The sequence below is a fragment of the Arachis ipaensis genome, chromosome B5, assembly GCF_059453495.1.
Source record: "Arachis ipaensis isolate K30076 ecotype BB chromosome B5, ASM5945349v1, whole genome shotgun sequence".
NCBI lineage: Eukaryota > Viridiplantae > Streptophyta > Magnoliopsida > Fabales > Fabaceae > Arachis > Arachis ipaensis.
The window spans coordinates 6,090,422-6,116,174 of record NC_142440.1 but is presented as its reverse complement, the minus strand read 5'-3'; the positions used below and the strand labels follow the sequence as shown (position 1 = coordinate 6,116,174).

At 29.8% G+C, this 25,753-nt stretch overlaps 2 protein-coding genes across 2 annotated transcripts; both read right to left on the bottom strand.

Annotated features, from left to right (window-relative positions):
• Nucleotides 1-6,011: 6,011 nt before the first annotated feature.
• Nucleotides 6,012-8,018, bottom strand: LOC107642657 (transcription factor bHLH18). The gene is made up of 4 exons (XM_016346076.3): nt 7,640-8,018; nt 7,081-7,572; nt 6,624-7,010; nt 6,012-6,526 (listed from the first exon to the last, which is right to left on the bottom strand). The coding sequence occupies exons 1-4, from the start codon at nt 7,682-7,684 to the stop codon at nt 6,443-6,445; spliced, it is 1,008 nt and encodes a 335-aa protein (XP_016201562.1). The 5' UTR covers nt 7,685-8,018; the 3' UTR covers nt 6,012-6,442.
• Nucleotides 8,019-22,115: 14,097 nt separating this feature from the next.
• On the bottom strand, nt 22,116-23,134 carry LOC148563272 (serine/threonine-protein phosphatase 7 long form homolog). Its single transcript, XM_088486703.1, has 5 exons — nt 22,969-23,134; nt 22,747-22,843; nt 22,550-22,687; nt 22,366-22,456; nt 22,116-22,268 (listed from the first exon to the last, which is right to left on the bottom strand). The coding sequence occupies exons 1-5, from the start codon at nt 23,132-23,134 to the stop codon at nt 22,116-22,118; spliced, it is 645 nt and encodes a 214-aa protein (XP_088342829.1).
• Between the last annotated feature and the right edge of the window lie 2,619 nt (nt 23,135-25,753).

The window sequence follows — 25,753 nt, the reverse complement described above, 5'->3', positions numbered from 1 at the left end:
CTACCATTCCCCCAAGATACGTCACATACCATTCAACTCTTTTTCGCCTACACACTTTGCTGACTAGAGCGTCGGAGTGTCTTTGCAGGTGACACCCCCCTCCTCACACGAAGTGCTTGGAACGTCGTCTACTCCAACCCGGCAACTTACGACCAGGCGAGATATCCCCCTCATCAACCAGGACACTAATCCGATCCGTCCGGTACCCGACTACCGAATAATTCTATATTAAGACAACATAATTACAAAAATGAGGGAGCTGTGACAAGTCTCTGTTGTGTTGTGGACCTCTTTCCTATGCCATATAAAAGTTTGGGAATATAGTATTATTGTATATTGTATTTTTTTTATAATCATGTTTTCAAGAGATTAATGTCAACTTTTATAAATTTTTAAAAATGTTGAGTATTATATATAATCCAAATTCAATGAAAGATTAGTATAGATAACTTTGTATAATATCGCCATGGATGAAATTACTAACACAATCGAAGTACTATAAGCATTCCTTTTGCTTAAATAAATCTGACAAGCAGTGGCTTTTATTTTAGATGGGAGAGAGAATTATTAATTACAAGATTATTCTTACGGATTAGATATATATAGTTACCGTTGAAAACCAAGTTTAAAGACATAAATCTTACATATATGAAGGAATATTAGGATGCTCAACATATGCAATGAAAGCAATATGGCAGGAGATACTATAATTAGTTACGTGGTTGACTGGTTGGTACTTGGTAGCAATTTAACTAACGAAAATTTTCAGAACACTAGGTAAGATCGAATCATACGTGCAAGATCATCATCAAGTTTATCATCATCTCTATATATTCAAGGGAAGGGATTTTGAGAAGGGATCGAATGGTGCTCATCTAAACTGCAATTATATATAACAATATAATAAAATATAATCTGGCTCGAATCTTCAGGATCGATCCTTTGCAGATCAGAGGTCCTTTTTTCACTTTTTATTTGTTTATTTTTAAACCATGATATATATATTTATGAATAATGTTAAGTAATTAACTTTTTAAAAAATTATTTTATTTATCTTAAATATTAAATTTTAAATTATAAAATTTAACACAAAAATACTTGTTTATATAATTTTTCTCTATTTTATAATAATGTCTCACACTTTCCCTTTTAACTCCTTCATTGACCATCATTGCAATATAGTGTGAAAAGATTTTATTTGTAGTCAATTAGTCATTAACTCATTATGTCTATTTGCATGTTTTAATTTGATGTTACCCTATTAACATATTGCTTTAGACGGATGCAGTTCTAAGTAAAATATAAAGTCTAACGTTGTTTAGAAAATGACATGTAGTTATTAAAAGTAATAAATAAAGTAGTATGTTATTAAATTTATTTTTTTATTATTTTTATAAAATATATATTTAGTCCATTTGAATTAGTCTTTTAATTTTTTTTAAATACGACTAACATAACCTGATTAGTAGGTTATTTTTTAAATTTCAACAATTCACACAAAATTATAATAAAACGAATAAAAGAAAATCACTTTTATTTTCTGTATAGAAATAAAAATAGTGTTTCGTAGAATGATAAATCTCACTAATGTAATAGTAGTTATAGATCAGACGAGAAATATTAAGGATTATTAAAATTTATTTTTTTTAGTTATTATTTAATTATTATAAATTAAATTTTTTAGTTTATAATTTTTTTAGTCTAATAATTTAATAATATATTTTATTATATATTTTTTTAAATATTAATGACTAACTAATAACTAAAATTAATAAATTCTAACTATCCTCTAATAATCTTCGTTATAGAGTATAGACAGAATAAATGTTGCGACAAAAAATATTTATGTAGAAATATGTTCGTCGGTAGAATACCTTTTTAAAAAGCTCTGATTTCATATTCCTTGTTTCACAATTCACACAATAAATCCATTCAGCACATACAATAACAATTAACAAATTTTATTTTTTCCTCCTAAAAAATTAGGGTGCATTTAGTTTTAAAAACAGGAACAAGACAATAAAAACAGAACACAAAAATATAAAAATTAATATTTTTATATTTTATTTAATAATAAATTAAATATAAAATAAAATAAATAATAAAAAATTTAATTATTTTAATTTTTTACACAATTTTAAATAAAAAAAATAATAAAAAATATAATTATAAAATTTGATGATAATAATAAATAAAAAATGAAAAATATGTTTTATATATTTTCGTTCGATATTTCTATGTATTCTTATCATATATGATACAAAATATATTAATTTAGTATTTTAAAATTATCTTTGACAAACATAATTTTATATTTCTGTATTTATGTCTCAATATTCTAACTTTATAAATAAACGTAATCTTATAATTTATCTAAAAATAACTAAATAATATTTTTTTTTAAGATCGGATAATTACTCAATGTTAGTGTTTTTTTGGTGACTACTCAATGTTAGTGTTTGATTGTATACAAAAAATATAAATATATTATATATATGAATAATTTTAAGATGATTTAAAATATGTCTAAAACAATAAAGTTTCCTTTTATAGATGTTGGACTAAAATAATAAAACCCAAACAAATATTCTAAGAATAAAGTTTCACCTTATTTCTCTCGTTAAGTTATTCTAGAACTTGATGAGATTATCTTCTTCACTTGTTCTCTTCTAATTTTTTTCATTGCTCTTTATTTTTTATCAACCAAAAACAAAAAACATTATAGAATTATCTTTTGGATCCAACAACAAACCCTACCTAAAATATATTCACTTTAAAAGAATTCGTTTATTATTCTTTTGTGATGTTAGTGAAGATTTAGATATGAAAAAGTATAGGTAAATAATTCATAACAAACTAATTTTAAATAATTATAATTAATAATTATTAATTTGTTATTTAAAAAAATAAATAATTACTGATTATTGATAATTAATTAATATAAAATATAATTTAAAAATATTTATTAATTTATTATTGACTGAACTGCTATTTAATTACTTAACAGAATTATTTAAATATTTATTCTCCATCATTATCTCAAACCTTTAATGCTTATATTACTTATTTATCTGATAATAAAAATACTTTTTTCACAAATTTATTTTTTAATTTATTCTCTTAATCTTTGTTTATTTAATTTATTCTTCAAAATTACGCCCGAAAAGAGAACTATTTTTTTTTGAGTTTATATTTCATATGATTCTAATTTTTTGGTTGTCTACGATATTTTTAAGTCCAACAGATCAAGGATTAATTCATCGCAGATTAGAACTCCATTTAAAAATTTATCGGTAACCAATAAATTATACTTTAATTTTGATATTTGTTTAAGTAGACTCAAACGAGTAAACTGGCCACTCGACCAACTCAAATTAATTTTATATTATCGTAAATTCGTAATTAAGTATTTAAAATAGTAAGTTCTTGTAAGTATACATTTTAATAAGGGGCATTCTAGTGTACAGATTGAAGTAGTATAGAGAAAAAGTATAAATTTTTTTATAGTTATTTTTTATTATTTAATTATTATTCAAAATGAATGTAAGTCCTATCTTTATCAATTTCTCTTTCATTTTATTAAAAAAAATCTATAAACTTACATTTTTACCGTATAATTCACTTTTAATAAGTCAATACATATGGCAGAGTAGTGAGAAGGGGGAACCGAATGAACATGAATTGAGCAAACATTAAATTGGGGGGGTCAGATAAACCCTATCTTTGATGGTTGCTAAGTTGACACCGCGATACGAACAAAGCCTTTGTACCACACGTAATTAATGGACGCAATATTGTCATAGTGTCATGTTCCCCAAAATTGATTGTTACAATATTACCCCTCCTTAAGGCCAGGCAGTACACTATATGTATGAACAATGAGGCGTCATAATCAACCTAATGTAAAAAGTGGGATCTGCCTCAGCCAGTTGCCATAGATTAAGGATGTATTCTATAAATTTCGACACACGATTCATATCAAATCAAAGCTTTTTCATATTCATCTTAATAATCGAGTGGTCTATTATTATCATCAAGCTAATAAGGGAAGAAAAGTTAAAATCATCCTGCACTACTTTTTTGTCTGCTTTCCTATACTAAGTGTGTTTATAGGTTAGTTCTTACGTCCTACTTCTTGGACGACTATGTTTTCTGTCACTTTCTTCATTTTGTACAATTATAAATTTACTATGCGTTAAAGGTATGATTATGCATAAACCTTTTTTGTTATATGCATATGTTTTTAGTTTGTCTTTTGGTCGGCAGCTTTAATATTATAAAATCATTTTTTAATAAATAAATTATTTTTAAAAAGAGAAGTGTTAAGAAATCAATAAATTTTGTAATTTATAATTATCAATTAATTATTGTTAATATTTTTAATAATATAAAATTATATCTAATAGTATAAAATTATTTACTTTTTTATTGATTAAATACTGACTAAATTTTAATAAAAGTGTTATTTTTTTTTTACCTTCTCTTTTAAAAGTGTTATCTTTTAAATTTTCATCTTCACCAATGTAATCACCAATAAAGAAAAAAGTTCTACGTCTCTATTACAGGTCATATAAGTCAACGGTAGGTGACCTAAATTGAGTAAATTCTCAAACGATGAAAAAAAAAAAAAAAAACAGGCGAATAAAATCTTCATCGCCTTCTCCAAATAGCACGTATATATGTAAATCCTGACCCTGCTTATTTTTAGACAAGCGTTTTTCCATCAAAGATTCCAGTTCCATGATGACATACCGTCCCAAAAACCACAATTAGATATGATGAATTCAGTTTTTAGGAAAGAAACAGCAAACATTCTCTTGGAAACTCTTTTTTTTTTTTCCCTCCTAACCACTGTATATGTTTTCCAAGAATCCTGAATTTTCCCATTTTCCACGTATATTCTGAATCCTTCACTTCCTATCTTTTTCATATCAGAATTCAAAGTCAGATTCAAAATAACTCTAGATCTATTTTAAAGCCTAAAGTTTCTCTCTCTTTACATTTAACCTTGTTTTACAATTTAATTTGCATAATCTTAACGACACCTATAAATATGCTCATGTATTAAAATGAGATTTTGACTATTCGTAAATAAAAGGAGAGAATAATCATTTATGATAGATGGATAAATTACAATATCTTTCTTACTATAAATATTTTATCAAATTTAGATATTTGTCAACTCTACCAATAAGAAATGACAGGAACGATGCAAATTGTGCGACGGTGCTGTTGAGTGTTCGTGGTGCGTCCGTTAACGTCAATCAAAACTATGGACGACGGCATGTGGCGACACAGCACCAGTGAAAGAGTAAGAAATTAGATGAAAAGACAGTCACATCAGATAAAAGAGAAAGAGATCACTTTTGAGATTTATATAATTATTACAAATTCTTATTTATTTTAAATTTAAAATTAGTAATTATTAAAAATTAATTATTTATTTATCATTTAATATTAATTTCAATGTTACCTTTATTGTATACATTATACACTACTTTTATACTTTTTTTTTATTAAAAGATCTGTCTAAAATTCTTATTAGAGAAGTGTTAGGGGGTAATAACTTTTGTGTCAAATAGTTATTAATGATATTTTTAATGATGTGAGATTTTATCTAATAATATAAGATTACTCATTTTTTTTCACTAAATACGTACTGACCAAAATTTAATAAAGTTGATGGGACCAGACTTTTTCTTCTTATTAATTTAAACATCGCAAGTAGTATACCTCATTCTCACTCAAAATCTTAGATGACTTCACCACCGAAAAAAACATTCAGTCCCACACTACCAATTTTAAATAACCCTCGAAAGACATACCTAATTTTCCTTCACTCTTTTTGCAATGTTCTTCCATGGGCCATTTGATTTTGCTTCTGGAAACTATGCCGAAATAGGAAGATTCTGTCCTTTTCCAGGCGCGGTGGTTTAATTATATATTTCTTTACGATATTTAGTCGTCGCTAACTTTTAGTACACATGATATTTTCCCACTCTAAACAAAAATTCAAAAAGACAAGATATAACTATCTTTCACTCCCAAATTTTGTAGCCCAAACATGTTCGATAACTAAAGGCTCTCGTATGGAGATGAGAGTTTAACAAAATAAAATAAAACATTCTCATGCTCTCGCTCAAATAATTAAAACTTCTGACGACAAAACTAATTACCGAGACTTAGAGACATATGATTATCATCATAATAACTCACATGCAGTTCGTATATAAAATTGTTAGTTAAAAATCACTAGATACTTAACTAACAATTTCATATAAATACAACCGCATATAAATCTCCACTTTATTACATACTTTATTATTATTTATCCACATGGAGCTGTTTCCTTCCGAGGCTAACATGACTTTGAAGATAGATCGCTACTATATATTGTTGGCGGAAGACGATTGAATCGGTGGATTGAATCAACCTTTACCTGCTATGACGACGACATCGTTTTCAGTGTAGCCACGCGTAGATTCCTCACAAGATCTCTTATGCTCAACTTGTACTCTGTGCCCATCTGATCCACCAAAAATATCAAAAGTCAACACATCTAGCTATCTCTATCTTATCCAGTAATTAATAATATTATCTCCATCATTAATTAAAGTATGAACCTGAGCGACGATGGTTATGTCGAGAACCGAATCCCCGAACGGTAGCACACTGCTATGGACCACATACAGGTGAAGGCTTTGTATCTCCGACAGTAATTTGACGTAAATGCCCTTCTGTTTCTTGCAATGGATCCGGAGCAGCACCTCCTTCTCGGCCGCCGCCACTCTTGCTTCCACGTGTGCCACTGCTGCTTCGCCGTCTGCTTCCAAGGTGTCATCATCACACGAAGAGGAGTCATCGTCGCTACTGCTCGTGATGAAGCGTGGATTCTTCACAATCACCACAGACTCCACCTCTCTCTTGTTCTCTTCTTCTAGAACCTTCAATCGTCCCTGAAGCTCTTTCACGTACTTGATTGCATCTCCCAGTACCGAAGCCTTATCCATCTGTATTATCAATAATTATGCTATTAATCATATATTAATTCTAGATTTTTCTCAAATAAAATTAAATTACCTTTTTTAAGCCTGGAATAAGAGCTGCAAGGGCGATCAAGCTTTGGCTGAGCTTCTCCCTTCGCTTTCTCTCAGCCATGATGTGATCGTGAGAGTGAGCCGCGTGTCTTTTACTCCCTTGGCTTTGAGGTTTCCTTGTTTGTTCCACCTTGTTCTTATCATTGTTATTACCAACTTGTGGTTGCGGTGAAACCTTATCATTAGGAGTTGCATCAAATTCAAAGCCATAAAACTGGGAGGATGGGTTGTAAGAGTTTTCAAAAGAGAGAATCTGGGAGGTGGGAGAAGAAGAAGAAGAAGAATTAGATGAGACGTAATTAGTGATGCTTGATGATGAGCAAGTTCTCAGTTGCTTAGTTGGCCTCTCCTCCTCCTCTTCCTCCTCCTCCCCCAGCACTGCACTCATCACCATCTCATCAAACTGATTCTCTTCATCCTCATCCAGAAACTTCTTCAAATTGCACTCTGAAAACAATTCGTAATCATCTATATCCTGCAAAATCACAAACTCGTTATTATTAATACCAACATTGTTCATCATTTCTCAACAAAGAACTCACCAGATCAGATAACCAGTTGGTTGCCGATGCGTTTAATTCCTCCATAGAATTTGAAGTAACTAGCTAGTAGTGGTATGGTATATACTATAATACTATATACTATATAGTATAGTACTATATATGTCTATACTAAGTTACTAACTTAGTATCTATCTAGCACCCTTAGCCTTTTTGCCTCTTTATAGTGGCCTTCTTCTACTGCTTCTACTCTCACTTTCGATCTCTTGCCATTAACCGAGTATCGCGTTGCAATAATCATCACATATAAAAATATAATATTTTATTCAAATAAAATAATGCACGTGGGAAAATGGGAAATTATTTCAGCCACGCACCGAAGAAATGGTGGATGCAGTCGCAAACTGTCACCGAATGCTTTGCTGCTATGTATGGAGGTACGCCAATTAATTAAATTAATCAACTATCAACTGTAAAAAAACTTGGATTTTTTTACCATATTAGTTGAATATCTATGGGAAAACCAAAAATAACTCTCTGCTATTAAGTTTCCACTTTTACTTAATTAATTCAACCAATGCTGGATATCCAGATATGGGACCTAGATAGTAACAGGTGAATCATGTGATATATTTTTTTCGTCTCAATTATTGACTTATTTTGTCACTACCCTCAGCAACGCGCCCCCTCATTTATTATGTGTCTTTTTTTTTCTTATTTCTTTTCCATCACATTTTTTCTGTCATTGTTTTCCGATCCCTACTGTTGGATACATACAGTGTATAAATTGTATATATATATAATATGCTGATTGAGGTTTGAACTTTGAATAGTCAATAAAATACTCCACACCCTGTGGAATCTCAAGCTAAAATAAAATAAATAAACTTGCCTTATTGGTTCGTGAGATATTATCTTTTTACTAATAATAACAAAGTGAGATGCTTTTTACAACTATGAATATTCCGATCCCTTACCATAATATGTAATTAATAATTTAAAAAGTCATCGGCCCTTAATTAATATTTGTTTTAATAATATACTAACTAGTAGTATTTGTTTACAATAGTATAATTGCACTTTGATTAATAATTAAATATTTTACCCTTCAAATGGACAAATAATGCAATATTGAAAGCTATTAAATAAAAGTAGTATCCCCGTGTATCACGACGACAAGATCAATTATTTTAAGAAAGATTCAGTATGATGCATCTTGTTATGCGCAATTGTGCATGTTTATTTAAGTCATATTATATAGTTAATGATTTTTCATCATGTCCCTTCAGATAATAGGTGTCCTTTTTAAGTGCGTACTTATTAGCTTGATATCCCAATAGAATATAATTTCGGGAAACATCATTCAAAGATTTGTTATTGCTCAGTTTCAAGGATTCAATTCGTCCACGGAAGAAAGTAATGCTGAAGCAGTATGTACTACTTGCAATACGTGAATGGTAACTTAACTTGTGGGAAATGCTTAGGGTTACTTTGGACACTTCTCCGATCTTTTTTATGATACGATGGATTCAACTTTAAAAGTTAATTCAACAATCTAATCCAAGTACTCTTTCCCACGTCTTATAGGTAGCATTGGTTTTAAAGTATGAGACGGAGATTAGAAGACTGAGATTCAGTATTATATTTATTGGTTTAGAGATTGATACTAAAGTCTTTGTTTTCAAAATTTTAATATTTTCAATAAGCGGAGACACGAAGGATTAAAATTTTTGAAAACGGTGATTGAAATTTTAATAATATTTTATATCTAAATTAAAATATCCCATTTTAATTAATTAATTCCAACTTTATTTTTTGTAAAAAATAAATTAAAATTTCATTCTTATTTTAGTTTCTATCTCATACTTTATATTTGTCTCTTAATTTCAGTTTCTCAATCTCTATTTCTCTTCCAAACGCTACCATAACAACAACATAACTGGCTCTTTTTTACTAGTTCACATTGTTCTTTCTAACCTCTATTTTTGTGTTTATTTAGCTATAACTTAACCTAATCTATTCAATAAACAAATTAAACTAAGCCTTTTTTAGATAAAGAAAATAGTTAAAAACTTATATGCTATGATAAATTTGTACGGTTGCTACTAAAATTAAAACATATACCATTGTAATAAGAATGTGATCTTGTGTAGAACCACTTACAGTGTAAAAAAGAGACGAGACGGGAATCCACTAATCAGCCGTGGTCTTGAAGCCGGATAGGGATGGGTATTTGTGAAAGAATTTCGATAATCAAGTTAGTTTAAGGTTCAAGAGATACCATGATTAAAGTTAGAAAAGGCATCTTGGATTTTTTTTTTTTTTTTGTATTTATACTTTTTGGTGACTAGAAATTTAAAAATTTTGTCTGATTTTTTTAGAATTATGAAATTCGCTCCTGATTTAGACTAAGGGTGTATATGGGTCAGATCACACCAGGTTTAGCTTAACCCAGACCTGACCCAAAATATAGACCGAGCCTAATTTTTAGACCTTAACCCGATCCTAGATTCGATGAAACCTTTGCACTTTCGGACCGGGTGAAAACCGGATGAAAACCGAATCTTTAGCTTGTAAAATTCACCTAATCTCCAACCATTATTTCACAATTCACATAGTAAAATTCACTTAAAAAAAATATAACAAGAACCAACCATTCTCTAAAATTAAAGCATAACCATAATCAATACTAATATTATCTAATAACACCAAATATTTAAATCAATACAAATAACACAATATTATGCATTAGTCTAAAATCTTATGCATTTTAAATATAAAACATTAACTTATAATCTTATAATGACTAATAACACAAAATATTAATTAAGATTTACAATATTTAAATTCCACATAAGAATAACCATCATCTATCACTAATAACACAAAATATTAATTGTGTATGATGACCAGGCCACCGGACTGAGTTCGGGTGACCCGAGCTATTACCCGGACCCGACCCAAAATAATGACCGGGTCTATTTTTAAGACCCTTACCTGACCCTAGACCCAATGAAATCACATTAAATTAGTCTCTAAAGTGTTCAGGGCCGGTCTGGACCGAATCATGTACACCCCTAATTTAGACATATACATTTTTAATGGGTTGTTTACGCGCGTCCTGGTCCAACTTAAAAATTGAACTGTAACAGAATGTATTTTTCTTAGATAAAGCAGAATATATAATTAAGATGAGTCTTTTAACCAATTTTTTTAAAAAAAGGAAAAAATAGAAGTATTTTTGTCCACCTATGTGGAGTTAGTCAAAGTATCTAGGCTGTAATAATTGATCTCTTAATTAGGTATTGTGTTTATCAAATTAGATATATAAAATGAAAGAAAAACGTTTATTAAGATACTTAAAACCACCTAACTCCTGGATCTTTGTTGGTTAAGAAAGATTAAATAAAGTAAATTTCAAAACCTTATTAGTCAGTTAACTAGTGGCCATAATTTACCTAAACTAGCAGAGCAGTTTTATATATATGTATGATTGATTTCGTTAGGGAACAACTTGAAATATAGTCAATTATATAGTTAACTAGTTAAAAATATGTTAGTTACATAAAAAAAATAAAATAATTCTCTACTATTCTTATTTTTTGGAATTTTAAAATTTAAAAAAAAATCAACTAAATTGACTTATACTATAGTTGGTTCTCTAGCAAAATATGTTTAATCTTAATCAATCATGCGTGTACAATCTAGATTTACTTTTCTCTTCATATATATAAAATTAAATTACTAAAAAGCTAGCACGAAAACGTAAGAAAGCAATTCAACTTAGAATTTAATAATTCGCAGTTGTTAATTTTCGTATTTCACCATTCAATTTGTCAATTTTTGTGGATTTTTGTTGAAAGAAGACAATGCGTCCTTTTCGCGGGTTGAAAAGGCGGTGAAAATAGAAGTTCGTCATGAATTAATGATGCTACAATCGAATAGAATATAATAATATATGATATCTATTATATTGATTTTGAATATAGTCACCTAAATCATACAAAGAAAATTAAAAAGATGGACCGTGCAAATTAAGAGAGGGGATCGAAAACCCAATAAATTATATATTTTTGCATGTGTAAGAATTGAATATAGAAACACAAAATGATGGCATCTACTGAAATCGTATAAAAGAAAAAATGGGCACGTAATAAGATACGTACAAAATACAGTGTTTGGGGCCACTTCAAATAAAGCTTCTGCAAATAGTTCGCCAATTTCCCAAAAGATTAATAAGCTCCATATGAAACTTTAAATGAACAAATAGAGGGTCAGGGTCTGAGCAATAGAGCATTATCTTATTGTAGAACAAGTATTATTATTGTTGCTAGAAAGAAAATTTAAATAAAGTGAAAACTGAGTTACAATCAACTTCCTGTGAAGTTGATAATTGAGAGTCATTAGATAAAAGCTAAAAAAATTTCATTTTCCTTTACTGCGAGATGCTAAAATGATACTCCCTTCTCCTCTATTTTATAAATGTACATTTTCTTCCCTTCTAACTTTTAAAAAACCTCTTTAATCCATTTTAAACTTTTTGTGTTAACTAATGTTAACTTTATCTAATTTTTAAGAAAAAAATAAATTATTTTAAAAAAATACCCATTAACAAAAATTTTAGTTTTTATCATTAAATTTTACTTACCAAAATATCCTTTAATAAATTATTCTTTTATTTATTAAATTATATTTTTAAAAAAATTTAATAATTATATTATTTTTTTAAAATACCCTTCAATAATTTTTTAATTATTAAATTATAATTTTACCAAAATTTTTGTTAACAATTTTTTATATTTTACTATTAATTTTTCGATATCTATATATATTATTTTAACATTAAATAAAAAATTTTAGTAAGATTATTTTTCAATATCAATATATATTAATTGTTATACATATTAATAGTGTAAAATTTTTTATTTAATGTTAAAATAATATATATTAATATTAAAAAATTAATAGTAAAATATAAAAATAATTATTAACAAAAATTTTGATAAAATCACAATTTAATAATTAAAAAATTATTGAAGGGTAGGTATCTTAGAAAAAATAATTTAATTATTAATTTTTTTTAAAAGTATTTTAGTAAAAATACAATTTAATCATCAATAAAAAAATAATTTATGAAAGACTATTTTGGTAAAAAAAATTTAATGATAAAAAATAAAATTTTTGTTAATGGGTATTTTTTTAAAAAATAATTTATTTTTTCTTAAAAAATGGATAAAGTTAATATTAGTTGATACAAAAAATTTAAAATGAATTAAAGATGAAATTTTTTAAAAGTTAGAAAGGAGAGGAATGTACATTTATAAAATAGAGGAGATGAGAGTGTCATTTTAACATCTTACAGGAGAGAAAAATAAAATTTTCTCATAAAAATTTGATCAAATCAATTAAATTATTTAATGACTCTTTACTATTAATTTCATATGAAATTGACTGCATTTGAATTTTCACCTTTAAATAATAATACGAGTTTCATGGGAAGTTGAAACATGATGCATGCTAGGCACACATAGATACGCATATATAACAAACGTCAAACGAACAATTAGTATAGTTTCTGCCAAAAACAAAATCAAACAGATAGAACTTCAGAGATGCTCTCAGTTCTCACAAACCCCATAAAGGTTTTCTAATATGCTCTGCCGGAAACAAACAAGTGCAATATGACAAATTAAAGCAAATATATATATAGTGAAGATATATTTTGCATTTCCATGCTCACCTTTAGATATGAATTCTCTCGAGATATGTGGACCTTTGCTTATATTATTCGATCACTTTTAGAGACCCATACATAACACATCTCATGTCATTTATTTTGTGTCTATTAAAGTTTTGATGTAAATTACTAATAATGTCTTGAAATACTATATATACATCAATTAGACAATTACATTGTAAATAAAGAAACTATTTTCTTTTAATTTTGTTAACTGATAATCTAATTTATTTTTACATATTTTGGTAAATAAAGACCAATTCCTAAGAAACCTTTAACTAATAATAAAATCAAGAATAGTTTTAAAATTAAACCTAGAGTATTATAATTTAGCCTGACTCAATCTAATTACATGACTTACTTTAAAGAGAAATTTAAAATGGAGCCCCCATAAATATGTAGTAATTTTGTTTCCTCCATTAGCAAATTTTTAGTGGCGAGTTGCAGGTTGACGCTAATCTTGTTTATAATGAAGCTGATGTATCTGTTTCCTGAGAAGAAGGTCAAATTTTAAAATGTTTTCAAACTTTATTATATATAGTTGCTATCAATTTCACTACATTTTACATCCCATTTAGTTACACATGGATTCGCTTCAAAGAACGTGATTCATTAGTTTCCAACATGATAAAAAAAAAATGGAACTCAATTATATGATTCCATCTGTTTTATTTCAAACATAATTTTCGATCAAAGACAGAAAAACATCATTTCGAAAATGAAACGCATTCTTCGTACATTGATGATTGAACTTTGACTACAAAAAAGTAATATTAATAGGAGTTTAATTTTATTGTACAAAATGTAAAACATTTTACTAATGATTTAGATGATCAATATAAAAAGTAATTATTTTTACTAATGTATCATAAAATAATTAAATAACCTATAAAATGCATGAAAATTAAATTCTATTAATAAAATAAAACTACTTATGATTGAATCAGATTTTTTATTTTCACACATATAAATTTCTGTGGGGACGATTAGTTGTACGTTTTATCGAAAGCTCGAAATGTACAAATCAATAGATATACACATACCAGAGTTATTTTTCATTGGAGACATCTGCTTTTTCCTTTCTTTTTTTTTTTAATCTTTTTTCAGTTCACACATACTTTTGTTGAAGGTTCAAACATACTGAAAGTACTTAAGAACTTAAAAAGTGAAAAAAGGTCTACTCATTTATGGTTCTATAATAGTATAGGAAATAGGAAAATGTATAATGCATATTTTGTAGCCTTTTTTATAGGTAAGGTAGACAACTCACAAGTCACAACTGTTGTCTGCTAACATTTCAGAAAACATATGGGAGAGGTACCTTTCTATCAGTGTTCTTTCCATTAAAGTTAAAGAGAACATGTGATTTGAAAAGGGCACTAGGATGCTATTTGGAATGTTATCATTTTCATTAACTTTTTAGAAAACATTTTAAGTATTACAAAAATATTAATGTTTCAATTATTTTTAACAATTGATTTCATGCTAATTTTTTTTGTTATGCTGGTTTATGAAGTTTTGGGGTTAAATATGCTATTGTGACGGCGTTATTTTTTAGAATTTAGGGGGGGAAAATCGGACCGTCTGATTTCTTGCACAGAGATAAATGAATACAAATCGAACGGTCCAATTTATGTGGAGCAGAGGTTCTTGTTGTATGAAATTGGATTCATCAATTTCTTGGTTTTTAATTTTTTTTAATGCGAGAGACACTAATCGGAGGGTCTGATTTGTGTTCGTTTAAAAATTTGAAATGGTAGCACGGTCGGACCTTGGGATTTAATTGTTTATGTATACTTAAACCAAAATTTCACAGAGAAGCCCCTACTTCTTCTTCTTCTTCGTGAACTCATCAGCTCATGTTTCTCCTCTTCTTTCATTCTTCTCTTTCATTTTTTCAAAAAAAGTAATAGTGAGATTAAGAGTGTTTAAATACGTACATTATTATGGATGATAGAGTTGTGTTGAAAATATATTGTTATGGATAGATTTTAGGGCAAATCACTTAAATAAGTCAAGGGGAGCAAAAAATTACACAAATCCGCCAAACCAAAAATTATTTCATGAATCAACCAATGCACATTTCTATATAGTTCAAATTAGGTTGTTTCGAACTTGATTTACATGTAATTCGAATCACCTTGATTCGAATTATACACACGCACACACCCACTAATTCGAATCAACCTGATTCGAATTACACACATACAATAATTTAAATCAGGGTGATTCGAATTACATCCTGATTTATTAAAAAAAATAAATAATTTATTAAAAAATTTATTAAAAAAATAATAATTTAAAATTAAAAAATATATATTTTATTTCATGCATTAAAAAAAAGCTAACAAAATATTTAATTACGAGACTTCTTTAAAATATTAATGAGCTATCAATTTGAATTCCATACAATACTCTTTTGTCCATTTTTAATAGCTCATGAATAATTTTTAATAATTTTTTTTAAATTATATGGTGAGATATTACATGATTCGAATTACGCATGGGGAAGTTCAATCACTCTGATTCGAATTATATGGTGAGCAATTCAAATTCTATACAATACTCTTCTGCCCATTCTTGATAGCTCATGAATATTTTTTAATAAATTTATTTTAATTATACCACAAAAAAATATTTTATTCTATGCAAAATAATTTTAAAAATAACTTAAAAGATGTTAGGAGTACTATAAAAATTTGTAATGTTCTAATGACTTAGGTAAATACATGCATGTACATAAATTTTAAATAAAATACTCTACATAGTCAATAATAATTTAGAAATTAAAAAAAATATTTTATTCTAGCCAAAATAATTAAAAAATATATTTTATTCTATACAAAATAATTTTAAAAAAATGACTTAAAAGATGTTATGAGTACTATAAAAGTTTATAATATTCTAGTGATTTAGGTAAATACATGATAAAAATATATTTTCTTTAATTTCTAAATTATTATCGACTATGTAGAGTATTTCTTTAATGTCCTAAGTCATTATAAATTTTTATAGTACTCCTAACATCTTTTAAGCCATTTTTTAAATTATTTTTCATAGAATAAAATATTTTTTTGTGGTATAATTAAAATAAATTTATTAAAAAATATTCATGAGCTATCAAGAATGGACAGAAGAGTATTGTATAGAATTCGAATTGCTCACCATATAATTCAAATCAGAGTGGGTAATTCGAATCATGTAATATCTCACCATATAATTTAAAAAAATTTATTAAAAAATATTCATGAGCTATTAAAAATGGACAAAAAAGTATTGTATGAAATTCGAATTGATAGTTCATTAATATTTTAAAAAAGTCTCGTAGTTAAATATTTTGTTAGCTTTTTTTTAATGCATGAAATAAAATATATATTTTTTAATTTTAAATTATTATTTTTTTAATAAATTATTAATTTTTTTCTTAAAACATGGTGTAATTCGAATCACCCTGATTCGAATTATTGTATGTGTGTAATTCGAATCAGGTTGATTCGAATTAGTGGGTGTGTGCGTGTGTGTAATTCGAATCAAAGTGATTCGAATTACATGTAAATCAAGTTCGAAACAACCTAATTCGAACTATATAGAAATGTCCATTAGTTGATTCATAAAATAATTTTTGGTTTGAAGGATTTGTGTAATTTTTTGCTCTCCTTGGCTTAATATAGTGATTTGTCCCATATTTTATTACAAACATATGAGGGAATTCAATTTGTATGTGAAAATTCATTAGATGTTGTTATTCCGTTCACATAGTCATTTGAGGAATTAAAAGGTGTGTTTTGTGAGAAGATAGATTTTCAAATATCTAGGAGAGTATCGTGTATTTTGTACAGGTATCCTTTATCCGTGTTTGGTAGGTTCGTTCAATTTCAGACCAAATACGTGACGGATGAAGCGAGTATGCATTAAATGTTTTCAATGTATATTGAAAATCACCACCGAATGTCATGCATCGAGTTGTATATTGAGTTCGAGCAATTTGAAGCAGACCAAAATATTGAGTTGGAAGATTATAATAGTGATAGCGAGGAGGAATTTGAAAGTAACTATGAGATCGTTGGTCCAGGTGAAGACGAAGATGAAGCTGACGGCACTATGAATCTAGATGTGGTGGAAGTTGCAAATGCACTAGCAAACCTGCATCCGTTTTAGGAGCCTTCTTTCATGCAGTCGTTGGATTTAAAGGCTATGCATGCACCAGAGTTTCTCCAATATATAAATGCAGGTATGTAAAAAAAGATAGCTGTGTGATAGTTTGAAGTAGTAAATCAATAAGGTTAGCTGAGTAATATATGTGATCTGTGGATTATAATTTGTGATCATAGCATTTGATTAATTTATTAGTTAATGGTTCTTTACTATGGATTATATTTACTAGGTCTTTATGTAGATAAAATAGCTAGAATATAGACTATTATGATTATATCTATTAAAGTATATTTATCAATTGTGTAGATAATAAATGATTTATTACTGTATACATAATAAATAATTTATTAGTTATTACCCTTAGAGAGATTTTAATTGTTAAGATATATATTTAATGATTATTTATGAAAATATATATGTTGCGGTTTGATTGTAGCAGAGCTTTCTGCTGTGGCGGATGGTGAATTCACGGTGGGAATAGAATTCAGTTCGAGGGAGACAGTAATCAAGGCAATGAAAGATTACACCATCCGTAGAGGTATAGACTATCAGGTGTATGAGTCGGAACTGACGACATTCTATGCTAAATGTACACAATATGGCGCAGGTTGTGATTGGCTGATTAGGGTTACCAAAATGCAGAAGTACTGCTGGGAGATACGGAGGTACAATAGTAGTCACACTTGTACTTGCCACTATTTCTCAAGACCATTCGAAATTGGATTCCAAGACAGTTGTAGAAGTAATTAAGCCGTTGGTAGAGGTTGACCTATCTATAAAGGTGAAATCAGTTATTGTGGAAGTACAGTCGAAGTTTAACTACACCATCAGTTATCGCAAAGCATGGTTAGCAAAGTAGAAGGCGGTGGAGTCAATTTTTGGAGGTTGGAAAGCATCGTACGAAACCTTGCTCATATGGTTTGAGGCCATGTGTCACAAGGAGCCGTCAGCAGTAGTTCACTTTGAAACAATGCCTGCGTACCAGGGGGATGATTTGGTTCCTAATATCCATGTACTACATCGAGTCTTCTGGAGTTATTACCCTTGTATTAGGGCCTTCAGACACTGCAAGCTAGTAGTGCAGGTGGACGGGACTCATTTGTACGAAAAATACAAGGGTTATTTGTTGGTTGCAGTCTCACAAGATGGCAATAACAACATCGTGCCTATTGCATTTGCCATTGTGGAAGGAGAGACTTCTGACGCATGGTACTTTTTTCTAAGTAACTTGCGTCAACATGTGGTGACACGTGATGGTGTAGGACTTATCTCTGATCGACACGATTCTATCAGGTCAGCTATTGCTCGTAGTAATGGGGCTTGGTCTCCTCCTACCATAGTTATCAAAACCGAACCAGTGATTAACCCGGTCATACAACTGGATCACTAGGTTACTGGTTCAACCGGTGAATCATTGATTTACCCAGTTGACCCGGTCATAATTAAATAAAAATATAAAATTATAGAAATAAAATTAAAAATTAAATACATATTTTCAAAAATATATTAATAACAATCAAATATCAATTCTTAGATATAATTTATGGTGCAAAAAGAGATAATAAATTAGTGATGATGGTAATCAGTGACTAAGAGAAGAGGGGTTGAATCTTAGCCCCTCTTTGCTGAGTATTAATTGCTGCTTTTTCAAAGAAACTTTAGGAGATATTTCTACTTTTGTCTCGTAACTAGTCAAGAGACATTTTCTTTTTGTCTCGTAACTGACTAGGAGATATTTTTCATTTTTGTCTCCTTCGCAACAAAAACAGAATAGGAGTAGAAGAGAAAGAGAGAATCACACCTAGAAGTATCCTGGTTTAGCTGCTAAGTGCAATGCAGCCTACATCCAGTCTCCATCACAACTTTGATAGAATTTCACTATAATCATCAGATTACATACACCAATTCTTCCCTAGGAACTACCCATTTCTATCTGGGACAAATCTAGATTCTATCCCCAAATCTGAACTTGACTTGGACACCTACCAAGCTTTCAACCGCAAAGTGCTAACCCAACTTGCAAGGAAATCTCCACAGGATCATGAAACACAACATATAGATGTACAAAGAAACCCTGAGACATTTATGGCTTTTTCTTTAATTTTGCTCACTGTCTTTTTCCTCTCACTGGCTTTTTCTTACAAACCTCACCCTGTTTGCCTTTTACCATGAGACTCAGACAGAAAAAACTAAAAAAAAGAAAACAAAATAAACAACATTGAAGGAGAAGAACTCAGGAAGCTTGGGTAGCTATGAGAACTCTGTGCTTTACACTTTCTCTCCTTATCTCAACCCTTGGTCATTCACCCTTATTATAGAAGGGGAAGCTTCCAAAGTTGAAACAGGTTCAACTAAGCCAGCAACATCTTCTCCAACAAACAGCAGTGGTTCGGACAGAGAGAAGAGAAAGGAAAAACCGAAACAAAACCAACATGCAAGTACCTCTCTCAACCCTTCTCATCAAGTTCCTTCACCCTGAGCCCTTGATCTTGACTTTGGCTCCAAGAAAGAACTCTGACCCTTGATGAATCTCTGATCCTTGACAGCTCCTTCCTTTCCATATTTGCTTCTTCCTCTACGTAGCTCCAGTAGCTACCTTCTGTCTTGGATGAACAAAAATAAAAACGAGCTTTACCACAGAGATCTTCTTCTCTGACCGAGGCCGATTGCTTCTATTCTTGGCATGAAGATCTTGAAGCTTCTTCTTGAAATCTTACCTTCAGTGGCAAAGATCTTAGCCACACCATACTTCGGATCTTCCTTGTTCAGAAACCATCATCAACCTAGCCTTTTTCTTCTTCATAACTTCACTGTTTTTTCTGTACTTCACTTTTCTCTGATAACTTGTTCACTTTTCTTTCCTAAGTGAAGTGACAACCGAAACAACAAGAGAGAGAAGAGATAGAAGAAACAAAGCATTCAATGTAAAATTAAATGAAATTGAAATGTGGACTTTGGTTTCCTATGTGAGCATTTAATCAAATTGAATTTTGTGTTCCAATAACCAATGCATGCATTCAATTTAATTAAAATTTGAATTTCACCATCAAAAGAGAGTGGATAACCAAACCATTTCTCTTTCCATTCCTTCTTTCTTCAATTTCGGACCAAAGGCTTTATTGGTCTATCAAAAAGATTGTATTGGGCTGCACATTGGTTCCTGGCCCAATTAGCTTTGCTCTTTCTTTAAATAATTCAGTCATATTGTATGTAATTTTTTTGCACAAAGGCTGATCACTTTTTTTCATCACATTGGGCTTATGTTGCCTTTTAGCCTAACATAAAATTTATTTTATTTTTCCTGCACATTAACAAACCCATTAACCAAACAATTTGAAGCAAATGTTAAATTAACAATTTTTTTAATTAATAAATTTTTTTAATAATGTTTGATCATCATAATAATCCAAGTTTTTCAAACTCAACAAGTGACTAGTACAAAATACTTTCTTAATTTAAATGAATAAGAGAAAAAACAAAAGATAACACAATCAATATCAATATATCAATATGTTTATATACTATGTGTTGTTACTTGTTTGGTATCCATGTCAATCCATGCTTAAAAGGATAAAAATAAAATAAAATTTCACTCATAGTTTATTATATATTTAATTTTTTTCACTTAAAATGTTGAAAAGCAAGCTGGCGCAGTGGCAAGAGGGAAGGCGTGTATTCTGGCTGCTCTGTGTTTGAATCCTCCCTGCACTCATTTTTGGAGTATATTGGACGGAAGCTCCTACCATGGATCGGCAGTGCACGGGTGCATCGTGGACTTGCGCAGGTCTAGTTCAGTTTGGAGTGCGATCCGACCGGTTTTCAACGGGTTTGACCACCGTTGACTGGTTCAATAGCAGGTCCGGTCCAAATTACTAACTGAACTGGCCAGACCACCGGTTCATCAGTTTTTTAGTCGAACCGACCGGTCCGGTCCAGTTCTGATAACAATGCCTCCTAGAGCTTTTCATATGTTTTGTATCTGCCACATTGAGTCGAACTTCTTGAGGAAGTTTGAGATGCGATATCAACGATTACGCGAACGGGGTGAGGCTTACACCAACTGGCTTGACCGGATTCCACGTGAGTAGTATGCATTGGCATTTGATGGTGGATACCGATGAGGTCATATGACCACAAAGCTTGTGGAGTGCATTGGCTGAATGAACCGTGCTCCCCCGCCTCAAACTGTGGTCCACTCCAATACTGTTGATGTAACGGGACTGATGGTGAAAAAAAATCCGACGGATGCGTGTGAGGAACATATGGGGTAAAATACTCAATCTCCTGTTGTGTCGGTTGCGGTGGCGGTGGCGGTGGCAGTGGCGATGCCAGTGCGGCCGGTTGTTCCTGTTAATTCTCCTTATTATGAACTGGAGGACCTTCTAGAACATCTTGAAATACGAGGTCAAACAAGTGCAAGTGGGCACCGAATGCTCCTCGGTACCAATGCATGTAAACATCCAAAGGATAACGTAAAGGCACCAAGTCATCAGCAAGAACGTGACTATACCGATTGGTCCACTGCATCACCCAAAAAGAGTGGGTGTCAGCCCAATCCTGATTCTTAGGTCTAGTTAGTACTTCGCCATATGATGCACCTAAATCCCGCTCTTGATTAGGAACGCCCTAGATCAAGCCAAATTGCCTCCTGAATCTATCGGATGCATGCCACTCGACACATTCAAAAGATATAAGCGGCACCGTGGCACTCCAAATAACCGAATGATGACGGATGTCTAAAGGAATCACATCTGGCTCAATGCGTTCAATGCCATAAGCCTGCCAAACAAATTGCACACATCGAGACTATCAGATTATTACACAACAATTAATTCATTGACCAAACAAAAGCAGGTACTAGTTTTTCACAACATACATGTCCTTCTTGTAGATCATCCAACAACCTCCTGTAGTGCGTAAGCGAATGATATCGATAAGCATAGTTTTCACGATCCCAGTTACGCCACCTGCCGTCAGACAATCTCTTAGTTAAGTTATTTTGTAAAAAATAATATACAATTTTTGGTAACGCTATCAACGCATACATTAATTCATTTTACCTGTTTGCAATCAGAAACACTTGGGGATTGCCCAGAATTGGCACGAGAAATGGTAGACGGATCCAAGCCCAAGTAAGTAAAAGTGTCAGTGGACCATCCATCTCCTTGCAGTCGACACGAGTTACCCTACACAATGATCTACAAGTGTGCAAGGCATATCGATCCCCAACTAAACTATATGATCTCAGCAAAGTTACGGAGCAAAGGCAGAAATTTCCAGTGAACCGCTGTACCCGACTTGTCTCCAAACAGAATTGTCCCAAATAACAACATTATGTGACACTTTACGTACCTCTGAATGTGAATATCATCAATCAAGACTATGCGATCTTTCAAACCCCTAAACCACGTCAATTTTATAAAGCTTCCTCTAAAATCTGTCTTCCTCGGTGCAACCCCAAACTAGTGCAAGCACTCGCCCTCCAAAGCCTCAAAACTACTCATGGTCGGTCCTGTAACCGGAAGACCATTTGTCTGTAGACCAAGAATTATCGCCACATTCTCCAACATCACAGCACACTCACCAACCGGAAAATGAAATGTGTGAGTCTTAGGCCGCCATCTCTCGATTAGAGCATTAATCATTGCTGATTGACATTGGATTACTCCAATATGAAAAACATGATAAAAATCAGTATCCCGTAAATTCCCCTCAACAATTTGGTTGTACGGATCCGACAACTTTAAGTGGTCACATATCAACATCCGTGAACCCTATAATATCACATTTCCGTTATAATTACTAGTATAATATAATTATATTAACAATAACATAAATATCCTTACATGTCCATTATAACTACCAGTATATAGAATTTCAAACATACCTAATAAATCTATTATACAAAAATCCTACACTCATATTTATTACCTTATAACAAAAATTAATTAACCTTAACTAAATAACCAGAATAATTTCAGTAATGATAAATTATTTGTAGAACTAATATATATATTTTCTTCTTTTAACCTCTAACATTATTATTATTATTATTATTATTCATGAAACAACATACTAAATTCATACTTCTATTTCTATTTCTTCTAATACAATACAATTAAAACAAAAATATGTTAATTAAAAATTCAAATTTCATTCCAACAAATAATAATAATAATAATAACAATAATAATAATAATAATAATAATAATAATATCTACAGATTTTGTCAATTAGTTAATTAGCCTCATTCATTTCAAAATATATTAATTAATCATAAATTTCATTTCAAAATATTTTAATTAATCATAAATTTCATTCCAAATCAAAACTTAATATACTATTAATAACAATTTCCAAAGACTTCATAAAAACTAACTAATCCTAATACTACTTTAATCTCTATTTCTAACACCTAACGGTAAAAATATCATACATACATGACTAATCTTTACTTAGTGCTATTATAATATATATTGCTACTAAAACCTACAATATTATCACTATTATTTTTTATTAAATTAAAATATTAAAAAATAAAAATTTATATAATTTAGATACCCAAAATAATTAACAATATGAAGCTTTGGCTAATTTACTTTCTTAATTTTTTGTCTTTTTGGTATTGTATTTTAATTTTTTTTGAGCTATTTTGTGGTCCAACAATGGTGGACAATGAACAAGGTTGTGGGGTTGGAAGCAAGCCGAAAGGGATACGAGAGTAAAAGAGATGGCTGCTGGGAGGGGGGAGACACTCGAATGGTATAGATGCATCGAAGCTAACTAGGGAAGCAGCTGCATGCGCACCACGTGGAAGCAATATGCAAATCGGACGGTCCGATTTGTGTATCGTCCGATTAGAGAAATCGGACCGTCCGATGACAGGTCCCTCCATCGGTCCGTCCGATTTCTTCTGCGCAGCCATCACACACCTGAAAAACACCATAAACCTCCATAATCTAGCTATACACCAACAATCCCTCCATATCAAAATTAAAATTCTCTTGATTTCAATCATAAATATATATCTAATTAAATCAATGACTAAAATCATCGAAATAGCGATATTGTTGGAAATTATGCTCCTTTGAACTCCATTTCATTCTCTTACCTTCCATCGTTTCAAATATAGATGTAGTGAAAGGAAACCAAAGAAATGGAGTTATTATTTCACTCCATTATTTTGATAGACGGTAATGTTAAGGAAATAAAAAAAAAAACAACTAAAATTTAGATAAATACTAAATAAAATAAATTTGAATTATTTTGGCTGATTTTTTATTATTTCACAAAAATTATTATTTGATAAATTTGGAAAGAATAAAAAGTGAGTGTTTTGGTAAAACTTGATGGAATAAATTGTCACTAATTATTACATCCAATTTAAAAATATTATCAATCAAACAATATAAGTTTCCACTAAATTTTCTTGGATTCCATTATTTTCCATCTTAAACCATTAACCCAAACATATTCTTACTATCTTAAAGCCAGGTCTAACTGGATGTCACCATAGTACTTGGACGATAATGCTACAGAAACCAAAAAAATAAATCAATTCAAATAGCTCAAAGTTATCTTATTTAGTGTACTAGAAGTTAGTATCGACTAAGACACTTTTCACTATTCAAATTCAAAATGGGAGAGAAAAAAAGTGAAGAGTAAATGAAAATCACAATTTAGTGTGTGTTTGGATTTCAGTTTCCAAACGTGATTTATGTTTGGGTTAACGTGATTTATGTTTGATAATATTTGTATCAAAATTGATTATAGTAAAATAAATGTTGTTTGGATTATACTACTCAAAATCACTTTTAGATAAAAAAAATTACTAAAAAAGACATCAATTTAAATTATTTTTTTTATATACATGTAAAAACAGAACCTAACAAAAATAATATAAAAAATATTTATTATATAAATAAATAAATACAATAAAAAAATATGAAAGATGAGTATTATAAATTTTATAATGTTAAACAAAAAAAAATATTCTATAATTTTTCTAATATTATCCTTACTCTTTAATTTAGTATTATTTTATACTATAAATTTTCACTATTTATGGCTCTATTGTTATTTATAATTAATTTTTTATTTATTTTGTCTTTTTTTATAGGATCATAGTTTATATTATACAAAATTTTAATAATAAACGTAGTAAATAATAATTACAATTACAAATTTTACAAAGTCAAAATAAAAAATAAAAAAATTTAATATAAAACAAAGATAGAGTACATCAAAGAATAGAAAAAAAATCA

Coding starts and splice junctions, on each gene's coding strand:
- LOC107642657 (XM_016346076.3), bottom strand. CDS start 7,684: ATGGAGGAATTAAACGCATCGGCAACCAACTGGTTATCTGATCTG. Junction 7,573..7,639: donor CCAACTGGTTATCTGATCTG/GTGAGTTCTTTG, acceptor GTGATTTTGCAG/GATATAGATGATTACGAATT. Junction 7,011..7,080: donor TTATTCCAGGCTTAAAAAAG/GTAATTTAATTT, acceptor TTGATAATACAG/ATGGATAAGGCTTCGGTACT.
- LOC148563272 (XM_088486703.1), bottom strand. CDS start 23,134: ATGATTAATGCTCTAATCGAGAGATGGCGGCCTAAGACTCACACATTT. Junction 22,688..22,746: donor GAAATTTCTGCCTTTGCTCC/GTAACTTTGCTG, acceptor GCACACTTGTAG/ATCATTGTGTAGGGTAACTC. Junction 22,457..22,549: donor GTGTTTCTGATTGCAAACAG/GTAAAATGAATT, acceptor GTCTGACGGCAG/GTGGCGTAACTGGGATCGTG.